Below are 17,957 nucleotides of genomic sequence, written 5' to 3' on the forward strand. Positions count from 1 at the left end.
AAAAACAAGAAAAAGAAAAACAGTAGGAGAACTTGAACTTGGGGAAAGGAATGAAAAAGGAAGCAACCTGAAAGAATTTTGCACAGGAAATAATTTTTCACCGAGCTTAAATTAATCACCACAAACACCTAGTTTAAAAACGATTTAAGAATTTTGTATATGCAGAAGAGATCTGAAGACTCTGGGAAGTTTCAGATTGATTATATAGTGGTAAGATGAGACTGAGATTCTCAATTCCTGGAATGGGTGAGCTGTCTATATACACAATATGTCTATATTCATAATATGTCTATATACATAATATGTACAGAATCCTCAGAGTGTGAGTCCTACTTGCACCTGGTCAGGTCTTTTAGGTTAGAATCAGGTTCTAGGCACCCTGTTTTGAAATAAGTCTAAATAACAGGTGAGCCCAACAAAATGCTTAAGAATGCACAGGAAAGTAAGGTTAGCTTATTTCATTAAAATATTAAGAGGATTGAGTAATAAGCTAGAAGGGCTTCTTGTATGTCTGGAAAATTCGGAGAGCTCTGAAAAGATAGGAATCCTTTGCTTATCTGAGTACCACATAACCGTAAGTCTAGATAAGTTACATATAAAAGATTACACCCTAGCAGCTTATTCATGCAGAACTAATATGGAAATGGGAGGAGTTGTTAATATAGAACACAAGTTAAAAAATATTGAGACAAGTAGATTTTGTGGTGAACAGCACCTAGAAATGTGTTCTTGTGAAGTAATACTGAAATATAGTGCAGTTTTTATTGCAACTGTATATAGGTCCCCACTGAGAAATTTTGAACCCTTTTTGAGGATTATGGATTTCTTACTATGCTATCTGTCAGACAGCAGCAAGAAGTTAATATAGTCTGTGGTGACTTCAGTGCAGAGTTTCTGAAGGACTCTGATAGGAAAAATGATCTGGAAACTTTATGTGGATCATACAGTTTGATCTCAGTAATTAACTTTCCAGTGGGTGGATAAAGACAGTTTTCGTTGGTGAAGCTCAAAGCAAGAAAATAACAAATGCTCTCTCTGATCATGATGCACAGTTAAATAGGATAGATAACATAGTGCCCTACAGTATGGATGCTCCTCAGTGGAAATCAGATAGAATAATAAAAACTCAAAAACAAATGTTTGGAAGAATAGTTTACAAGAGATGAAATTTATAGTGAACCAAATTTTAACATAAAATTTAATCTATTCCATGATAAATTCATATCATTACTTGAAAATAGCTTTCTGCATAAGCTAACCAGAAAAGACATTAAACATCCATGTAAAAAACCATAGGTCACTAGAGGGATTAAAGTATCTTGTGAAAGGAACAGGGAAATGAACCTATTAGTAAGAACAAGTAGAGATCCTACAGTAGTTTCACACTACAAAAGCTGCTCAAAATTAGTAAGAAAAATTATTAAAAAAGCCAGGAACATGCACATAATGCCCTAAATCAGTAATTCTGACAACAGACTTAAGGCTACGTGGAGAAGGTGATATACAAGTATTCTAGAACAGGATCTCCCCAAAGCAACAATAATATTCTTAGCAAATCACAGTTTGGATTTCAAAAGAGATGCTCTACTGAGAATGCAATTTACATGTACACTCATGAAATTATACAAGCATTAAATAGTAAAATGGTGCCAGTTGGAATTTTATGTGACCTGTTTAAGACTTTTAACTGTGTGAATCACGTTATTTTCCTAGATAAATTGAAGTTTTATGAGACTGATGGTGTAGCCAACCAATGGATAATGTCATATCTAGCCAATAGAATGTGCGAAGCTGTACTTAGTAATTCAGCCATTCTGGTCTGGGGTCATTACTCTGACTAGGGAGAAATCATGTATGGGATTCCCCAAGGATAACATAAACAATCTTCCATCTAGTATACAACAAGTAGAATTAGTTCTTTATGCTGATGACACTAGTACTGTAATCAGCGCAAGCATACATATAGAAACAGAAGAAATGCTAAATTATGTTATTAAAAGTACCATTGCTGGCTTTTTGTGAATGGTCTCATCCTCAATTTTAAAAAGACAAAATATTGAGTTCTGCACATTTAAGGGTACTACACCAATAATAAGTTAAACACTTGGTGAGGAAATAATAAATAGTGTGGAAGCTTCACAATTCTTATCTGTCCATACTGAAAAGAATTTAAACTTGAAAATGTGCATTTTGGAACTCTTAAAAAAACTTATTTCAGCAACACTTACACTTGAAATCATTGCAGATCTTGGGAACAAATGAGTAAGTTGACATATTTTGCTTATTTCATTCAATAATGTAATAGGGAATAATGTTCTGGGAAAATCATCTTTAACAAAAAAATCTTCTTTGTTCAAAAGTGTGCTCCACGAATAATAAGTGGTGCCCACCTACGATCATCTTGTAGGTACCGGTTTAAGGGGCTGGGCATTCTGATTATTGCTTCACAGTATATTTATTCCTTCATGAATTTTTTGTAAATAATCCACTAAAGTTCAAAAACAACAATGATATACAAAATTACAGTACCAGATGGAAAAATGACATTCATTAGTATACATTAAAATTGCCTTCAGCAGAATAAGGGGTGCACAATGCTGCAACTAAAATTTTCGATCACTTATCCAGTGCTATAAAAGGTCTGACGGACAGCAAAGTAAAATTTGAAAACAAACTGAAAAAGTTTCTCCTTGATAACTCTTCTATTCCAGAGAAGAATTCCTCACATCTGTATATTTTAAAAAACTTATTAATATTCAGCATGTAACAATATTCACCCCCCATGAACCATGGACCTTGCCGTTGCTGGGAAGGCTTGCGTGCCTCAATGATACAGATAGCCGTACCGTAGATGCAACCACAACGGAGGGGTATCTGTTGAGACGCCAGACAAACATGTGGTTCCTGAAGAGGGGCAGCAGCCTTTTCAGTAGTTGCTGGGGCAACAATCTGGATGATTGACTGATCTGGCCTTCTAATATTAACCAAAACGGCCTTGCTGTTGTGGTACTGCGAACGGCTGAAAGCGAGGGGAAACTACAGCCGTAATTTTTCCCAAGGGCATGCAGCTTTACTGTATGGTTAAATGATGATGGCGTCCTCTTGGGTAAAATATTCCAGAGGTAAAATAGTCCCCCATTCAGATCTCCGGGCGAGGACTACTCAAGAGGACGTCGCTATCAGGAGAAAGAAAACTGGCATTCTACGAATCGGAGCGTAGAATGTCAGATCCCTTAATCAGGCAGGTAGGTTAGAAAATTTTTAAAGGGAAATGGATCGGTTTAAGTTAGATATAGTGGCAATTAGTGAAGTTCGGTGGCAGGAGGAACAAGACTTTTGGTCAGGTGATTACAGGGTTATAAATACAAAATCAAATAGGGGTAATGTAGGAGTAGGTTTAATAATGAATACAAAAATAGGAGTGCGGGTTAGCTACTAGAAACAGCATAGTGAATGCATTATTGTGGCCAAGATAGACACAAAGCCCATGCCTACTACAGTAGTACAAGTTTATATGCAAACTAGCTCTGCAGATGATGAAGAAATTGATGAAATGTATGACGAGATAAAAGAAATTATTCAGGTAGTGAAAGGAGACGAAAATTTAATAGTTATGGGTGACTGGAATTCGTCAGTAGGAAAAGGGAGAGAAGGAAACATAGTAGGTGAATATGGATTGGGGGGAAGAAATGAAAGAGGAAGCCGCCTTGTAGAATTTTGCACAGAGCATAACTTAATCATAGCTAACACTTGGTTCAAGAATCATAAAAGAAGGTTGTATACATGGAAGAATCCTGGAGATACTAAGAGGTATCAGATAGATTATATAATGGTAAGACAGAGATTTAGGAACCAGGTTTTAAATTGTAAGACATTTCCAGGGGCAGATGTGAACTCTGACCACAATATATTGGTTATGAACTGCAGATTGAAACTGAAGAAACTGCAAAAAGGTGGGAATTTAAGGAGATGGGACCTGGATAAACTGAAAGAACCAGAGGTTGTACAGAGTTTCAGGGAGAGCATAAGGGAACAATTGACAGGAATGGGGGAAAGAAATACAGTAGAAGAAGAATGGGTAGCTCTGAGGGATGAAGTAGTGTAGGCAGCAGAGGATCAAGTAGGTAAAAAGACGAGGGCTAATAGAAATCCTTGGGTAACAGAAGAAATATTGAATTTAATTGATGAAAGGAGAAAATATAAAAATGCAGTAAATGAAGCAGGCAAAAAGGAATACAAACGTCTCAAAAATGAGATCGACGTAAGGATGTAGAGGCTTATCTCACTAGGGGTAAGATAGATACAGCCTACAGGAAAATTAAAGAGACCTTTGGAGAAAAGAGAGCCACTTGTATGAATATCAAGAGCTCAGATGGAAACCCAGTTCTAAGCAAAGAGGGGAAAGCAGAAAGTTGGAAGGAGTATATAGAGGGTCTATACAAGGGTGGGTATTGAGGACAATATTATGGAAATGGAAGAGGATGTAGATGAATATGAAATAGGAGATACGATACTGTGTGAAGAGTTTGACAGAGCACTGAAAGACCTGAGTCGCAACAGGGCCCCGGGAGTAGACAACATTCCATTAGAACTACCGACGGCCTTGGGAGAGCCAGTCCTGACAAAACTCTAACATCTGGTGAACAAGATGTACGAGACAGGCGAAATACCCTCAGACTTCAAGAAGAATATAATAATTCCAATCCCAAAGAAAGCAGGTGTTGACAGATGTGAAAATTACCGAACTATCAGTTTAATAAGTCACGGCTGCAAAATACTATCGCGAATTATTTCCAGACGAATGGAAAAACTGGTAGAAGCCGACCTCGGGGAAGATCAGTTTGGATTCCGTAGAAATGTTGGAACATGTGAGGCAATACTGACCTTACGACTTATCTTAGAAGAAAGATTAAGGAAAGGCAAACCTATGTTTCTAGCATTTGTAAACTTAGGGAAAGCTTTTGACAATGTTGACTGGAATACTCTCTTTCAAATTCTAAAGGTGGCAGGGGTAAAATACAGGGAGCGAAAGGCGATTTACAATTTGTACAGAAACCAGATGGCAGTTATAAGAGTCAAGGGGCATGAAATGGAAGCAGTGGTTGGGACAGGAGTGAGGCAGGGTTTTAGCCTCTCCCCGATGTTATTCAATCTGTATATTGAGCAAGCAGAAACAAAAGTAAAGTTTGGAGTAGGTATTAAAATCCATGGAGATGAAATAAAAACTTTGAGGTTCGCCGATGACATTGTAATTCTGTCAGAGACAGCAAAGGACTTGGAAGAGCAGTTGAACGGAATGGGCAGTGTCTTGAAAGGAGGATATAAGATGAACATCAACAAAAGCAAAATAAGAATAATGGAATGTAGTCGAATTAAGTCGGGTGATGCTGATGGAATTAGATTAGGAAATGAGACACTTAAAGTACTAAAGGAGTTTTGCTATTTGGGGAGCAAAATAACTGATGATGGTCAAAGTAGAGAGGATATAAAATGTAGACTGGCAATGGCAAGGAAAGCATTTCTGAAGAAAAGAAATTTGTTAACATCAAGTATAGATTTAAGTGTCAGGAAGTCGCTTCTGAAAGTATTTGTATGGAGTGTAGCCATGTATGGAAGTGTAACATGGACAATTAATAGTTTGGACAAGAAGAGAATAGAAGCTTTGAAAATATGGTGCTACAGAAGAATGTTGAAGATTAGGTGGGTAGATCACATAACTAATGAGGAGGTATTGAATAGGATTGGGGAGAAGAGAAGTTTGTGGCACAACTTGACTAGAAGAAGGGATCGATTGGTAGGACATGTCCTGAGGCATCAAGGGATCACAAATTTATCATTGGAGGGCAGTGTGGAGGGTAAAAATTGTAGAGGGAGACCAAGAGATGAATACACTAAGCAGATTCAGAAGGATGTAGGTTGCAGTAGGTACTGGGAGATGAAGGAGCTTGCACAGGATACATTAGCATGGAGAGCTGCATCAAACCAGTCTCAGGACTGAAGACCACAACAACAACAACAACAACAATATTCAAATTAATTTGAGATATGGATGTAAAATGACTCATTCCACATGATTACATTTTATCGTGCAGAATGATCCATAGGATAGGAAACCAACTAACTGAAGAGATTCCTGTTACAAGTATCTTTGGGTTCGATTTGTAGGAGCTGGAGGTCTTCTTTTATATTGTTTAAAAAAGTGGAAGATAATTTTGTGTTCTTTTTCCTCATTTCTTTGAGGAGACCTATATATTTACATTTTGGGATAGGGTTTCAGCTGTATGAATAACTTCTGGCTTCAGAACCATTTCATACTGATGTGTCTTAGTCCTTTGCGAAAAGCATTTTATAGCTATGCATTTAGCACAATGCTAGTTAGACTATTTCAGGTTCATCTATTTGTTCCTTAAGTGCTTTCCTGTTCAGCACATTTTTCATAATGATCTCACCCAGGTACTTAAATTTTTCTACTTTGCTGATTTCTTCATATGTTGTCCAAACTTTTGCAGGGGCATCTTTGATGTTTGTCAATACTTTGGTTTTTTCAAATGATATCTGCAGGCCAGTTTGTTCAGAAGTTTCATTAAACAGTTCAATTTGAACCCTAGCATTTCTACAGTGTTTGACAGAATAGCCATAACATTTGCAAAAAATAGACAGTTTACCATAATCTCCTCTGATTTAGTTCCAGTTCTCATCAGGCATTGGTCAGTTTTCACAGATGACTTTTTTCAAAAACACCATTGAAAAGCTTTGGAGACAGCACATTCCCTTCTCAGACTCCTGTTGTATCTCCAAGGAATCTTGAGGGCATCATAGGATTTTATCTTGGATTTCTACATGTTAGGGTGCTTCTAATTAATGCCAGCAGTTTAAGGTCAACCCTGAATTCAATAAGGATGTTTAACAGGCTTCACAGTCTATTGAATCATAGGCTTTCTTGAAGTCCAGAAAGACTGACATGTACTGTTTATAGACATTATAGACTGTAACGTCTGCTGATGCTTTTGAGGTTATATCTCTTCAGATGTTAAACAACCTTCACTAGAGCTCCTTTTGTATTCCCCTTTTTTATGTTCAACTTGGGCTTATAGACACTCCAGGATGGCAGTTTTCACAGTTGACAGAATCACCTTACTTCAGTTAGCATCTTGATATGCCTTAGCATCTTGATGTGCCTTAATGCACAACAGATTTTTTTCTTTCCCTCCACTACCTTCAAAACTCTGTCAGCAGATTTGACACATTTTAGGTGATATATCATCTTTCTGTGACCCAGAAAGTCATCTAAAGCTTTCTTCCAGTTACCTTATGGCCATATTCTAAAAGACCCAAGTGTTGTTGTACACATATCCCAACATTGTCTGCTTTAAAAATAATGCAACATTTACAAGGTGCTCCTTGAATGTGTTCAGAAAATGCCAACCAAGAGTACCTGAGAGGCCACTGTTTTCGGAAAAGAGGGTTTCCTGCCGAAAGTGTTGGGAATATGTAGCCTTCAGGTGGCACCCATAGGGATTTCAGCAGTTGTTGTTTGCAGAAGTTATCAATGTGAACTTCATTCACATATTGTTTGATATTCCATTTACTATTGCTAGCTGCTGTGTTCACTGTGATGTTACTTGAGTCAGGATCAATTTGGGATGTACTAATATCAACAGAAGTTGAGTTTGCATTTGGTTAAAAACAATTTTATTTGCATAGAAAAAAATCAATAGAGATAATTGTTTCTCTCCAATCCACTTCATTTTTATGCCAACCTAATTGTTGATCTCACTGTGTTAAACACATTAATCACATCCAGAAGCTGCAGTTACAAACTTGTGGAAATCCATTATACGTTTGGAGGATGAGCACTCTTTTTTTCTGAGCCATTCACTATTACTATGGTGACCTGGAACACATATCCATCATTGACATAACTGTGTGTGGTATAGTGATGCACATTGATTATTAGGAAAATGTAAGATTTGTCTTACTGTCCTAGTGCTCTACAGAATGCTTTCCCACACTGGGAAGTTGCAATCTGTCATCCCTGTGCTTGCATGTTGCAGAGTTAGCCATGTGTGCGTATGCTTTGCACATTGTTTTAAATCACACACCAACCTTTGAATTAATAAAGTCATTTCCCATATACCAATCACTATGAAATTTTATGTAGTCTTTCAGAATGACAGTAGTTAACTTCTGTATGTTTCAGTTCTAAACCTGAAGTAATTTTAGAGATAATCAAAATTACCTAAAAGATAGATTTTATAACCTCCCATTAAAAGCAACATCCTGTCATGTCAATATGCTTTTGTAAATACATCAAGGGATGACTAAACGTTTTCTTGCTATGTGGTTAAATAAAAAGTATTTTGTTCCTCACAGTATAAGTTACATAATGTTTTAACTTTTCAAGCAATAATTGTTATTTTCAGTTGTTTGATGTTACTAATTTCATTTATACTGGTATCAGAATCAGTGGACAGGATGCATTGGTTAGTTCACTGGACTTGCATTTAGGAGGATGATGGTTCAGATCTGCATTCAGCCATCCTGATTCAGATTTTCCATGATTTCCCGTAATTGCTCCAGGCAAATATCAGGATGGTTCCTTTGCAAGCACATGGCTGTTTTCTTCCCCACCCTTGAAACAAACTGAGCTTCTGCTCCTTCTCTAATGACCTTGTAGTCAATAGCACATTCAGTGCTAAACATAAGTGACGAAGTGAATGCAGCATGTATGTGACATATGAATCATGAAATTTGTCAACACATGTGAATCACATTGTGCAACATGCCATGAGCACATATGTGACATTAAATACTCATTGTAAAGTAGTCACTTTAAGAATTTTAGAAACAAAGTCTTTTTGTCCTTAAGACTGTTAAAGATGGGACTGTTTTGAGTTCATTTGCTTTTTGAAAGAGACAAAGTGTGGGAAATAATTAAATGAAGTTCGGAGTTGGGGACTGGTTAAGGAGAGATATTACCATGCTGACTGTGAAAAGCTATGAAGTTGATTTGCTAAATTATATTCCAGTCAGTCAGAGAGGAGAATGATCATGTGTTCTGGAAGCAGGAGAGATTTGCTCTCTCTTACCTTGAGGAGTTGTGCTTAAGCTTTAGTAGTGGGAGGAGATGTTGTTCAGTGTACCAATAAGTAAATATGTTGTAATTTGCTTTCACCTAATTAATGGCTCAGAAACTATGAGAGCCATTGTAAATGACATTTCTGAAGTTTTAAGATTTGTAGAGAAAATTGTGACTTTCTCCTGATGGGCTGGAGAATTTCACGTAGCTTGCTATGCAATTATATTTCAGGACATTCAGATTACTGCAAGCTGGTGAACAGTGTAGCATACGAAACTGATGACCATCATGTGAACTTTACAACTGCTTTCTGAGTGGCAAAAGTTTTGGTTTATTGGACAGCAGGTCACAAGTTCTGTACTAGAGAGAGAATTTTCTACATGAGTGAATGGAATAGTGCAAACTATGTGCAAATATATGCTGGGAACGGTGTGCTAAGGTGGACTCAGCAGCACCATGTGTATTACTAAACTTAGTTTAAAGTGCCAAGGATTTGTTTCATTTGGTAGCTTCAATCACACATTATAGGATGAACATTCTCTTAAGTAATGCCACAGAACAATTTATGCATCCTCATCACACATATAGTGCAATCTGACTTTTAAACAGATTTTCCAGGATGAACCACATTATACATTGTTTAAGGGCAGGCTGTGGTTCAAAGCAGCTCATTAAGGCAAGTGAGTAATTTCTCAAAAAAGAATGACACTGTGCCAGTGCAAGCGTACCAAGGAATGTAGGATACAAAGAATGTAGGTCATCATGGAGCACCTGTTGCCATTGGTCAGTTACTTGTCAAGACAACACGATTGCCTCTTTGTATTAGGAATGTGTTGGGAGCAATGCTAAATAAATTTGTGAACACAAAGGGCCCAGGGATTCAACATACTGATCCCACATACAAAGGAAAGAAGATACATGTGCTAATGAAGAATCTAATTCTAACTTAGAATATTTCAGGATGCAGAGGTTTTCCATCCCTTTAACTCACCCCCCTGCCACCCTCTCCCTCCTCCACATGTCCATGCAGTTTTGAGAGTGCTGATAAGTTCATCCACTGAAATATTGAATATTTTAATGATATTCCTTAGATGTGTACCTGAGAGTTCATCAAACAATTTTATTTTACATTTGTAAATAATGTATTATGGGTCTCTTTTTATAAATTTCAGGCATTTAGTGTGGTTTTTCAAAAGGCAATTGAGAAAGCTGTACCATCTGATGATGTGCCCACAAGGGTTTTGAATCTAATAGACTGTATTTCGTACTCTGTTTTTGTGTACACAACTAGAGGGCTTTTCGAATGTGACAAACTTATATTTGGTTCACAGATGGCTTTTCAGGTGAGTGCAGCCTATCACTGTGTGAAATACTGTTTTGTAGGTATATATGTTTTGTTATGTTGTTCCATAATATTTTCAGATTTTATTGATGAATGAAGAAATTCAGCCTGCAGAACTGGATTTCCTGTTACGCTTTCCCATAATGCCACATGTGACTAGTCCAGTTGACTTTTTATCTGACAGCAGCTGGGGTGGCATTCGTAGCCTCTCATCTAAGGATGAATACAGGTTCTACTGTAGACCTACCATTAGTTGTCTTAATGCTTTAGCCTCAGCATCTTATTAGTGACTACTCCATTAGTTTAGGTGATCTAAATAAAGTTGAAGTTTTAGACAAACTTTTTGTAATTCCCATGACTAAAACCTGGTCAAATGATTTGCTATATTCTAAAAGTTATAACAACCACGTGAGAAACTTTACATCAGAGACATTAGTAGATTTCTATTGTGTAAAAATTCTCTATCTATGTAAAGATTACTATGAATTCTCTTGCATGGTATTGACAGTAGTGTTGTAGTGAAAAGCATTTTTTGCAACTAACTGTATTATCATGAGTAAAGCACAAGTGAAAATAAATAGAATAATTATTCTTATCTGTCGGTTAATGTCTGGTTCTCTCTTGAGATTTAGAATGATGCAGCAGAACTGTTACCATTTTTGCACTGATTTTGAAGGCATACATTTAGTTCTTTTCCAGAAATGGACCATCCAATGTAATAGCCTCTTGTGGGTATAGAATTTGAAAGTACTTTCTTTTTTGTTGTAATGATACTTCTTAGCAATCGTGTAGTTATGCAAGGAATGAAATATGAGCATCTTTGGCTGGCACAGCTACAGTTCGACATCCAGTTTAGCAAAGATCACTGAGATCAAGTCAAGTTACACCTTAGTAGACAGGAGTAGCCACTGAAGGCAGCTACTGTAAAACAGGAGAAAAGCAGCTGCTTAGGAAAAAGCCAGTTCTCCTCCATTCACAGTACTCAGTACTTCAAACAAAGTATTTATGTAACTTCACAAATAGCAGCTGTTTACTTACTGATAAAGTCAAACTCTGTCCAGTTCCTCAAGTCCAAATATCCTGATAAAATATAGATACTCTAACTACTCTAATTAAATAAACAGAGCTTTCAGTGAGCTTGGTACTTTATTTCAAGAGATTAATTTGGAAAAGGAAGGTCAGGAAGGACCTACAGCTACATCTACATCACTACTCTGAAATATATATAAAAACAAAGATGATGTGACTTACCAAACGAAAGCGCTGGCACGTCGATAGACACACAAACAAACACAAACATACACACAAAATTCTAGCTTTCGCAACCAATGGTTGCCTCGTCAGGAAAGAGGGAAGGAGAGGGAAAGACGAAAGGATGTGGGTTTTAAGGGAGAGGGTAAGGAGTCATTCCAATCCTGGGAGCGGAAAGACTTACCTTTGGGGGAAAAAAGGACGGGTATACACTCGCACACACACACATATCCATCCACACATATACAGACACAAGCAGACATATTTAAAGACAAAGAGTTTGGGCAGAGATGTCAGTCGAGGCAGAAGTGCAGAGGCAAAGATGTTGTTGAATGACAGGTGTGGTATGAGTGGCGGCAACTTGAAATTAGTGGAGATTGAGGCCTGGTGGATAACGGGAAGAGAGGATATATTGAAGAGCAAGTTCCCATCTCCGGAGTTCGGATAGGTTGGTGTTAGTTGGAAGTATCCAGATAACCCCGGACGGTGTAACACTGTGCCAAGATGTGCTGGCCGTGCACCAAGGCATGTTTAGCCACAGGGTGATCCTCATTACCAACAAACACTGTCTGCCTGTGTCCATTCATGCGAATGGACAGTTTGTTGCTGGTCATTCCCACATAGAATGCATCACAGTGTAGGCAAGTCAGTTGGTAAATCACGTGGGTGCTTTCACACGTGGCTCTGCCTTTGATCGTGTACACCTTCCGGGTTACAGGACTGGAGTAGGTGGTGGTGGGAGGGTGAATGGGACAGGTTTTACACCGGGGCGGTTACAAGGGTAGGAGCAAGAGGGTAGGTAGGGTGGTTTGGGGATTTCATAGGGATGAACTAACAGGTTATGAAGGTTAGGTGGACGGCGGAAAGACACTCTTGGTGGAGTGGGGAGGATTTCATGAAGGATGGATCTCATTTCAGGGCAGGATTTGAGGAAGTCGTATCCCTGCTGGAGAGCCACATTCAGAGTCTGGTCCAGTCCCGGAAAGTATCCTGTCACAAGTGGGGCACTTTTGTGGTTCTTCTGTGGGAGGTTCTGGGTTTGAGGGGATGAGGAAGTGGCTCTGGTTATTTGCTTCTGTACCAGGTCGGGAGGGTAGTTGCGGGATGCGAAAGCTGTTGTCACGTTGTTGGTGTAATGGATCAGGGATTCCGGACTGGAGCAGATTCGTTTGCCACGAAGACCTAGGCTGTAGGGAAGGGACCGTTTGATGTGGAATGGGTGGCAGCTGTCATAATGGAGGTACTGTTGCTTGTTGGTGGGTTTGATGTGGACAGACGTGTGAAGCTGGCCATTGGACAGATGGAGGTCAATGTCAAGGAAAGTGGCGTGGGATTTTGAGTAGGACCAGGTGAATCTGATGGAACCGAAGGAGTTGAGGTTGGAGAGGAAATTCTAAAGTTTGTCTTCACTGTGAGTCCAGATCATGAAGATATCAATAAATCTGTACCAAACTTTGGGTTGGCAGGCCTGGGTAACCAAGAAGGCTTCCTCTAGGTGACCCGTGAATAGGTTGGCGTACGAGGGGCCTTCCTGGTACCCATGGCTGTTCCCTTTAATTGTTGGTATGTCTGGCCTTCAAAAGTGAAGAAGTTGTGGGTCAGGATGAAGATAGCTAAGGTAATGAGGAAAGAGGTTTTAGGTAGGGTGGCAGATGATCGGCGTGAAAGGAAGTGCTCCATCGCAGCGAGGTCCTGGACGTGCAGAATATTTGTGTATAAGGAAGTGGCATCTATGGTTACGAGGATGGTTTCCGGGGGTAACGGATTGGGTAAGGATTCCAGGCGTTCGAGAAAGTGGTTGGTGTCTTTGATGAAGGATGGGAGACTGCATGTAATGGGTTGAAGGTGTTGATCTACGTAGGCAGAGATCCGTTCTGTGGGGGCTTGGTAACCAGCTTCAATGGGGCGGCCGGGATGATTGGGTTTGTGAATTTTAGGTAGAAGGTAGGGGTGCGGGGTGTCGGTGGGGTCAGGAGGTTGATGGAGTCAGGTGAAAGGTTTTGTAGGGGGCCTAAGGTTCTGAGGATTCCTTGAAGCTCCACCTGGACATCAGGAATGGGATTACCTTGGCAAACTTTGTATGTGGTGTTGTCTGAAAGCTGACGCAGACCCTCAGCCACATACTCCCGACGATCAAGTACCACGGTCGTGGAACCCTTGTCCGCCGGAAGAATGACGATGGATCGGTCAGCCTTCAGATCACGGATAGCCTGGGCTTCAGCAGTGGTGATGTTGGGAGTAGGATTAAGGTTTTTTAAGGAGGACTGAGAGGCAAGGCTGGAAGTCAGAAATTCCTGGAAGGTTTGGAGAGGGTGATTTTGAGGAAGAGGAGGTGGGTCCCACTGTGACGGAGGACGGGACTGTTCCAGGCAGGGTTCAATTTGGATAGTGTCTTGGGGAGTTGGATCATTAGGAGTAGGATTAGGATCATTTTTCTTCGTGGCAAAGTGATATTTCCAGCAGAGAGTACGAGTGTAGGACAGTAAATCTTTCATGAGGGCTGTTTGGTTGAATCTTGGAGTGGGGCTGAAGGTGAGGCCCTTGGATAGGACAGAGGTTTCGGATTGGGAGAGAGGTTTGGAGGAAAGGTTAACCACTGAATTAGGGTGTTGCGGTTCCAGATTGTGTTGATTGGAATTTTGAGGTTTTGGAGGGAGTGGAGCTGGAAGTGGGAGATTGAGTAGATGGGAGAGACTGGGTTTGTGTGCAATCAGAGGAGGTTGAGGTTTGCTGGAAAGGTTGTGAAGGGTGAGTGAGTTGCCTTTCCGGAGGTGGGAAACCAGGAGATTGGATAGTTTTTTGAGGTGGAGGGTGGCATGCTGTTCTAATTTGCGGTTTGCCTGTAGGAGGATGCTCTGAACAGCCGGTGTGGATGTGGGAGAGGAAAGATTGAGGACTTTTATTAAGGATAGGAGTTGACGGGTGTGTTCATTGACTGAGTTGATGTGTAGGTGAAGGATTAGGTGGGTGAGGGCAATGGATTGTTCAGTTTGGAACTGGTATAGGGACTGATGGAAAGAAGGGTTGCAGCCAGAGATGGGAACTTTAAGTGTGAAGCCTTTGGGGGTAATGCCAAATGTCAGACAAGCCTGAGAAAATAGAATATGGGAGCGTAATCTGGCTAGGGCGGCGGCATGTTTGCGGAGGGAATGTAAATAAAACTTAATGGGGTCGTTGTGGGGGTGTTGTGAGGGTGACATGGTATTACAAGGTGGAAGGTGTAACATGAGGCTGAAATGAAAATGAAAATAAAAATATATGGGGAGAGATAAAAGTGAACTTGAAAGTAACTGGAGATCTGGTGTGAAAAAAGACGAAAAAGTGTTGGTTACAGCTGGGCTATGTTGGACTTGGGTTGGTAGACAACGATGTGCACAAAGGTTAGGTGGTTGTGTTACCGCCAAAACACGTTAAAGGACGGAGAAACTCGGGAAAATTTCGAAAACACTGCGTGTAAATTTATTAAAAGGAGTGGTTTTGTGGTGGCAGATTATGAAAATGAGGCTAACAATTGTCTGACAAAGAAATAATGACGTTAAAACCTGTGGGAAGCGGTTAAAAATTATCCGTGATGTGGGAAAAACGGAAATGGAAATAAAGCGAAAGTTATTAGAACTAGCCGAAATGGTTGTTTAATAGGTGAAAGGAACTGTTTGTGAACTAGAAACGGTGGATTTTATAGCAGCGGTAGTGTTGAAAGCGGAAAAAATTTTTTTTGGTTATGGTTTGGAAGTGGGTTACGTATTATTGAGTATATATAGGCGGGATAAAATTGTATAGTAGATTACGGTAAAAAGGAGAAGGTGAATACAAAGTGAAACTACTGGCAAAAACAGAAAGAGAAAATAAGACGACAGAAGAGATTTCGAAATGCAACAGTGACAATAACAAACGTAATTGTTGGGTTCAAATTAATGAAATGAATATAATAGAGGGAAACATTCCACGTGGGAAAAATATATATAAAAACAAAGATGATGTGAAGTCACACAAACATACACACAAAATTCTAGCTTTCGCAACCAATGGTTGCCTCGTCAGGAAAGAGGGAAGGAGAGGGAAAGACGAAAGGATGTGGGTTTTAAGGGAGAGGGTAAGGAGTCATTCCAATCCCGGGAGCGGAAAGACTTACCTTTGGGGGAAAAAAGGACGGGTATACACTCGCACACACACACATATCCATCCACACATATACAGACACAAGCAGACATATTCAAAGACAAAGAGTTTGGGCAGAGATGTCAGTCGAGGCGGAAGTGCAGAGGCAAAGATGTTGTTGAATGACAGGTGAGGTATGAGTGGCGGCAACTTGAAATTAGCGGAGATTGAGGCCTGGTGGGTAACGGGAAGAGAGGATATATTGAAGAGCAAGTTCCCATCTCTGGAGTTCGGATAGGTTGGTGTTAGTGGGAAGTATCCAGATAACCCGGACAGTGTAACACTGTGCCAAGATGTGCTGGCCGTGCACCAAGGCATGTTTAGAGACAGGGTGATCCTCATTACCAACAAACACTGTCTGCCTGTGTCCATTCATGTGAATGGACAGTTTGTTGCTGGTCATTCCCACATAGAATGCATCACAGTGTAGGCAGGTCAGTTGGTAAATCACGTGGGTGCTTTCACACGTGGCTCTGCCTTTGATCGTGTACACCTTCCGGGTTACAGGACTGGAGTAGGTGGTGGTGGGAGGGTGCATGGGACAGGTTTAACCGCCCCCGGTGTAAAACATTCAGAGGAGAAAGTTTGAGACTGAAACTTTGTAAAACATCTCACCATCTAAAAAAGAAATAGAGTTTTGTTTTGTTTTAATGATTGCCAACCCAGCTCTCGTATCATGTCCCTGTCCTATTTCACGATAGTACAAAACAAGCTGCCCTTCTTTGAAATTTTTTGATGTCTTCTGTCAACCTTATCTAGCATTGATCACGTACTGCACACCAATGCTCTAGCAAAGGATGAACAAGCATAGTGTAGACAGCCTCTTCAGTGAATCCAGTGATATGTCCAGTTTAAGTTGTTCATAATTTTTATCGCTAGGTATTTGGTTGAATTCATAGCCTTTACATTTGTGTATTTATCATGTAACCAAAATTTAATGGATACCATTCAGTAATAATGCTGATGGCCTCACGCTTTTCGTTATGTAGATTCGGTTGCCCCTTTTCACACCATACAATTACCTCGTCCGAATCATTTAGTAATTGGCTTTGATCTTCTGATGACTTTACTAGTCAGTAAATAACATCACCTGCAAACAATCTAAGAGGGCTATTCAGATCGTCTCCTAAATCATTTATATAAATTAAGAACAGCAGATGACTACATCACTTCCTTGGGGAGCACCATAAATCAGTTCCCTTTTACTCTATGACTTTCCATCAGTTACTTTGAACTGTGACCTTTTTGAACGGAAATCACAAATCCAGTCCCACAACTCAGATGATACTCCATAGGTACACAAATTGAGTAGAAGGCACTTATGAGGAATGGCATGAAAAACCTTCTGGAAATCCAGAAATATGGAATCTGTTTGAGACCTTTTGTCAATAGCACTCATTACTCCATAAGAATAAAGAGCGAGTTGTGTTGTACAAGAATGATATTTTCTGAATCTGTGCTGACTGCATGTCAATAGATTTTTACTTCTAGGTAATTCATAATGTTCAGTCATAGTACATGTTCCAAAATCCTGCTGAAAATCAATGTCAGTGATATGGATCTGTAATTCAATGGATTACTCCTATTTTCTTTCTGGAGTATCCATGTCAACTGTGCAACTTTCCAGCCTTCAAGAACAGATCTTTTGCCGAGATGTGTTTGCTAGACATGGAGCTATTACATCAGCATACTCTGAAAGGAATCTAATTGGTATACAATCTGCAGCAGAAAAGTTGCCTTTATCAAGTGATTTGAGTGGCTTTCTACACTGAGGATATCTACTTCTAAGTTACTCATGTTGTCAGGAGTTCTTGATTCAAATTCTGAAATGTTTTCTTTATCATTCTTTGATGAATGAATTTTAGACAATAGTATTTAGTAACTCCACTTTAGTGGCACTTTCATTGGTAAAATTGTCATGACTGTTGTGCAGTGAACTTTAAATATGACCAAAATCTCTTTGTATTTTCTGTCAGTTTTTGAGTTCCTATGTGGAAGTTATTAAAAGCATCTCACATTGACATCTGCACTAAATTTCAAGCTGCTGCAAAACTATGCCAATCTTAGGGATTTTGATTGTATTAAATATGGTATGTTTTTTTTTTTTTTTTTTTTTTTTTGCTTCTG

At 39.5% G+C, this 17,957-nt stretch overlaps 1 protein-coding gene across 1 annotated transcript in view; it reads left to right on the top strand.

Annotated features, from left to right (window-relative positions):
* LOC126252221 (dynein beta chain, ciliary) overlaps nt 1-17,957 on the top strand; it is a 769,797-nt gene that overhangs the window by 635,598 nt on the left and 116,242 nt on the right. Inside the window, exons 67-68 of the mRNA XM_049953092.1 lie at nt 10,252-10,422; nt 10,502-10,650. Coding sequence (XP_049809049.1) covers nt 10,252-10,422; nt 10,502-10,650 — 320 coding nt within the window. The remainder of the gene's footprint in view (nt 1-10,251; nt 10,423-10,501; nt 10,651-17,957) is intronic.

Source organism: Schistocerca nitens, chromosome 4, assembly GCF_023898315.1.
Source record: "Schistocerca nitens isolate TAMUIC-IGC-003100 chromosome 4, iqSchNite1.1, whole genome shotgun sequence".
In the NCBI taxonomy this organism is placed as follows: domain Eukaryota; kingdom Metazoa; phylum Arthropoda; class Insecta; order Orthoptera; family Acrididae; genus Schistocerca; species Schistocerca nitens.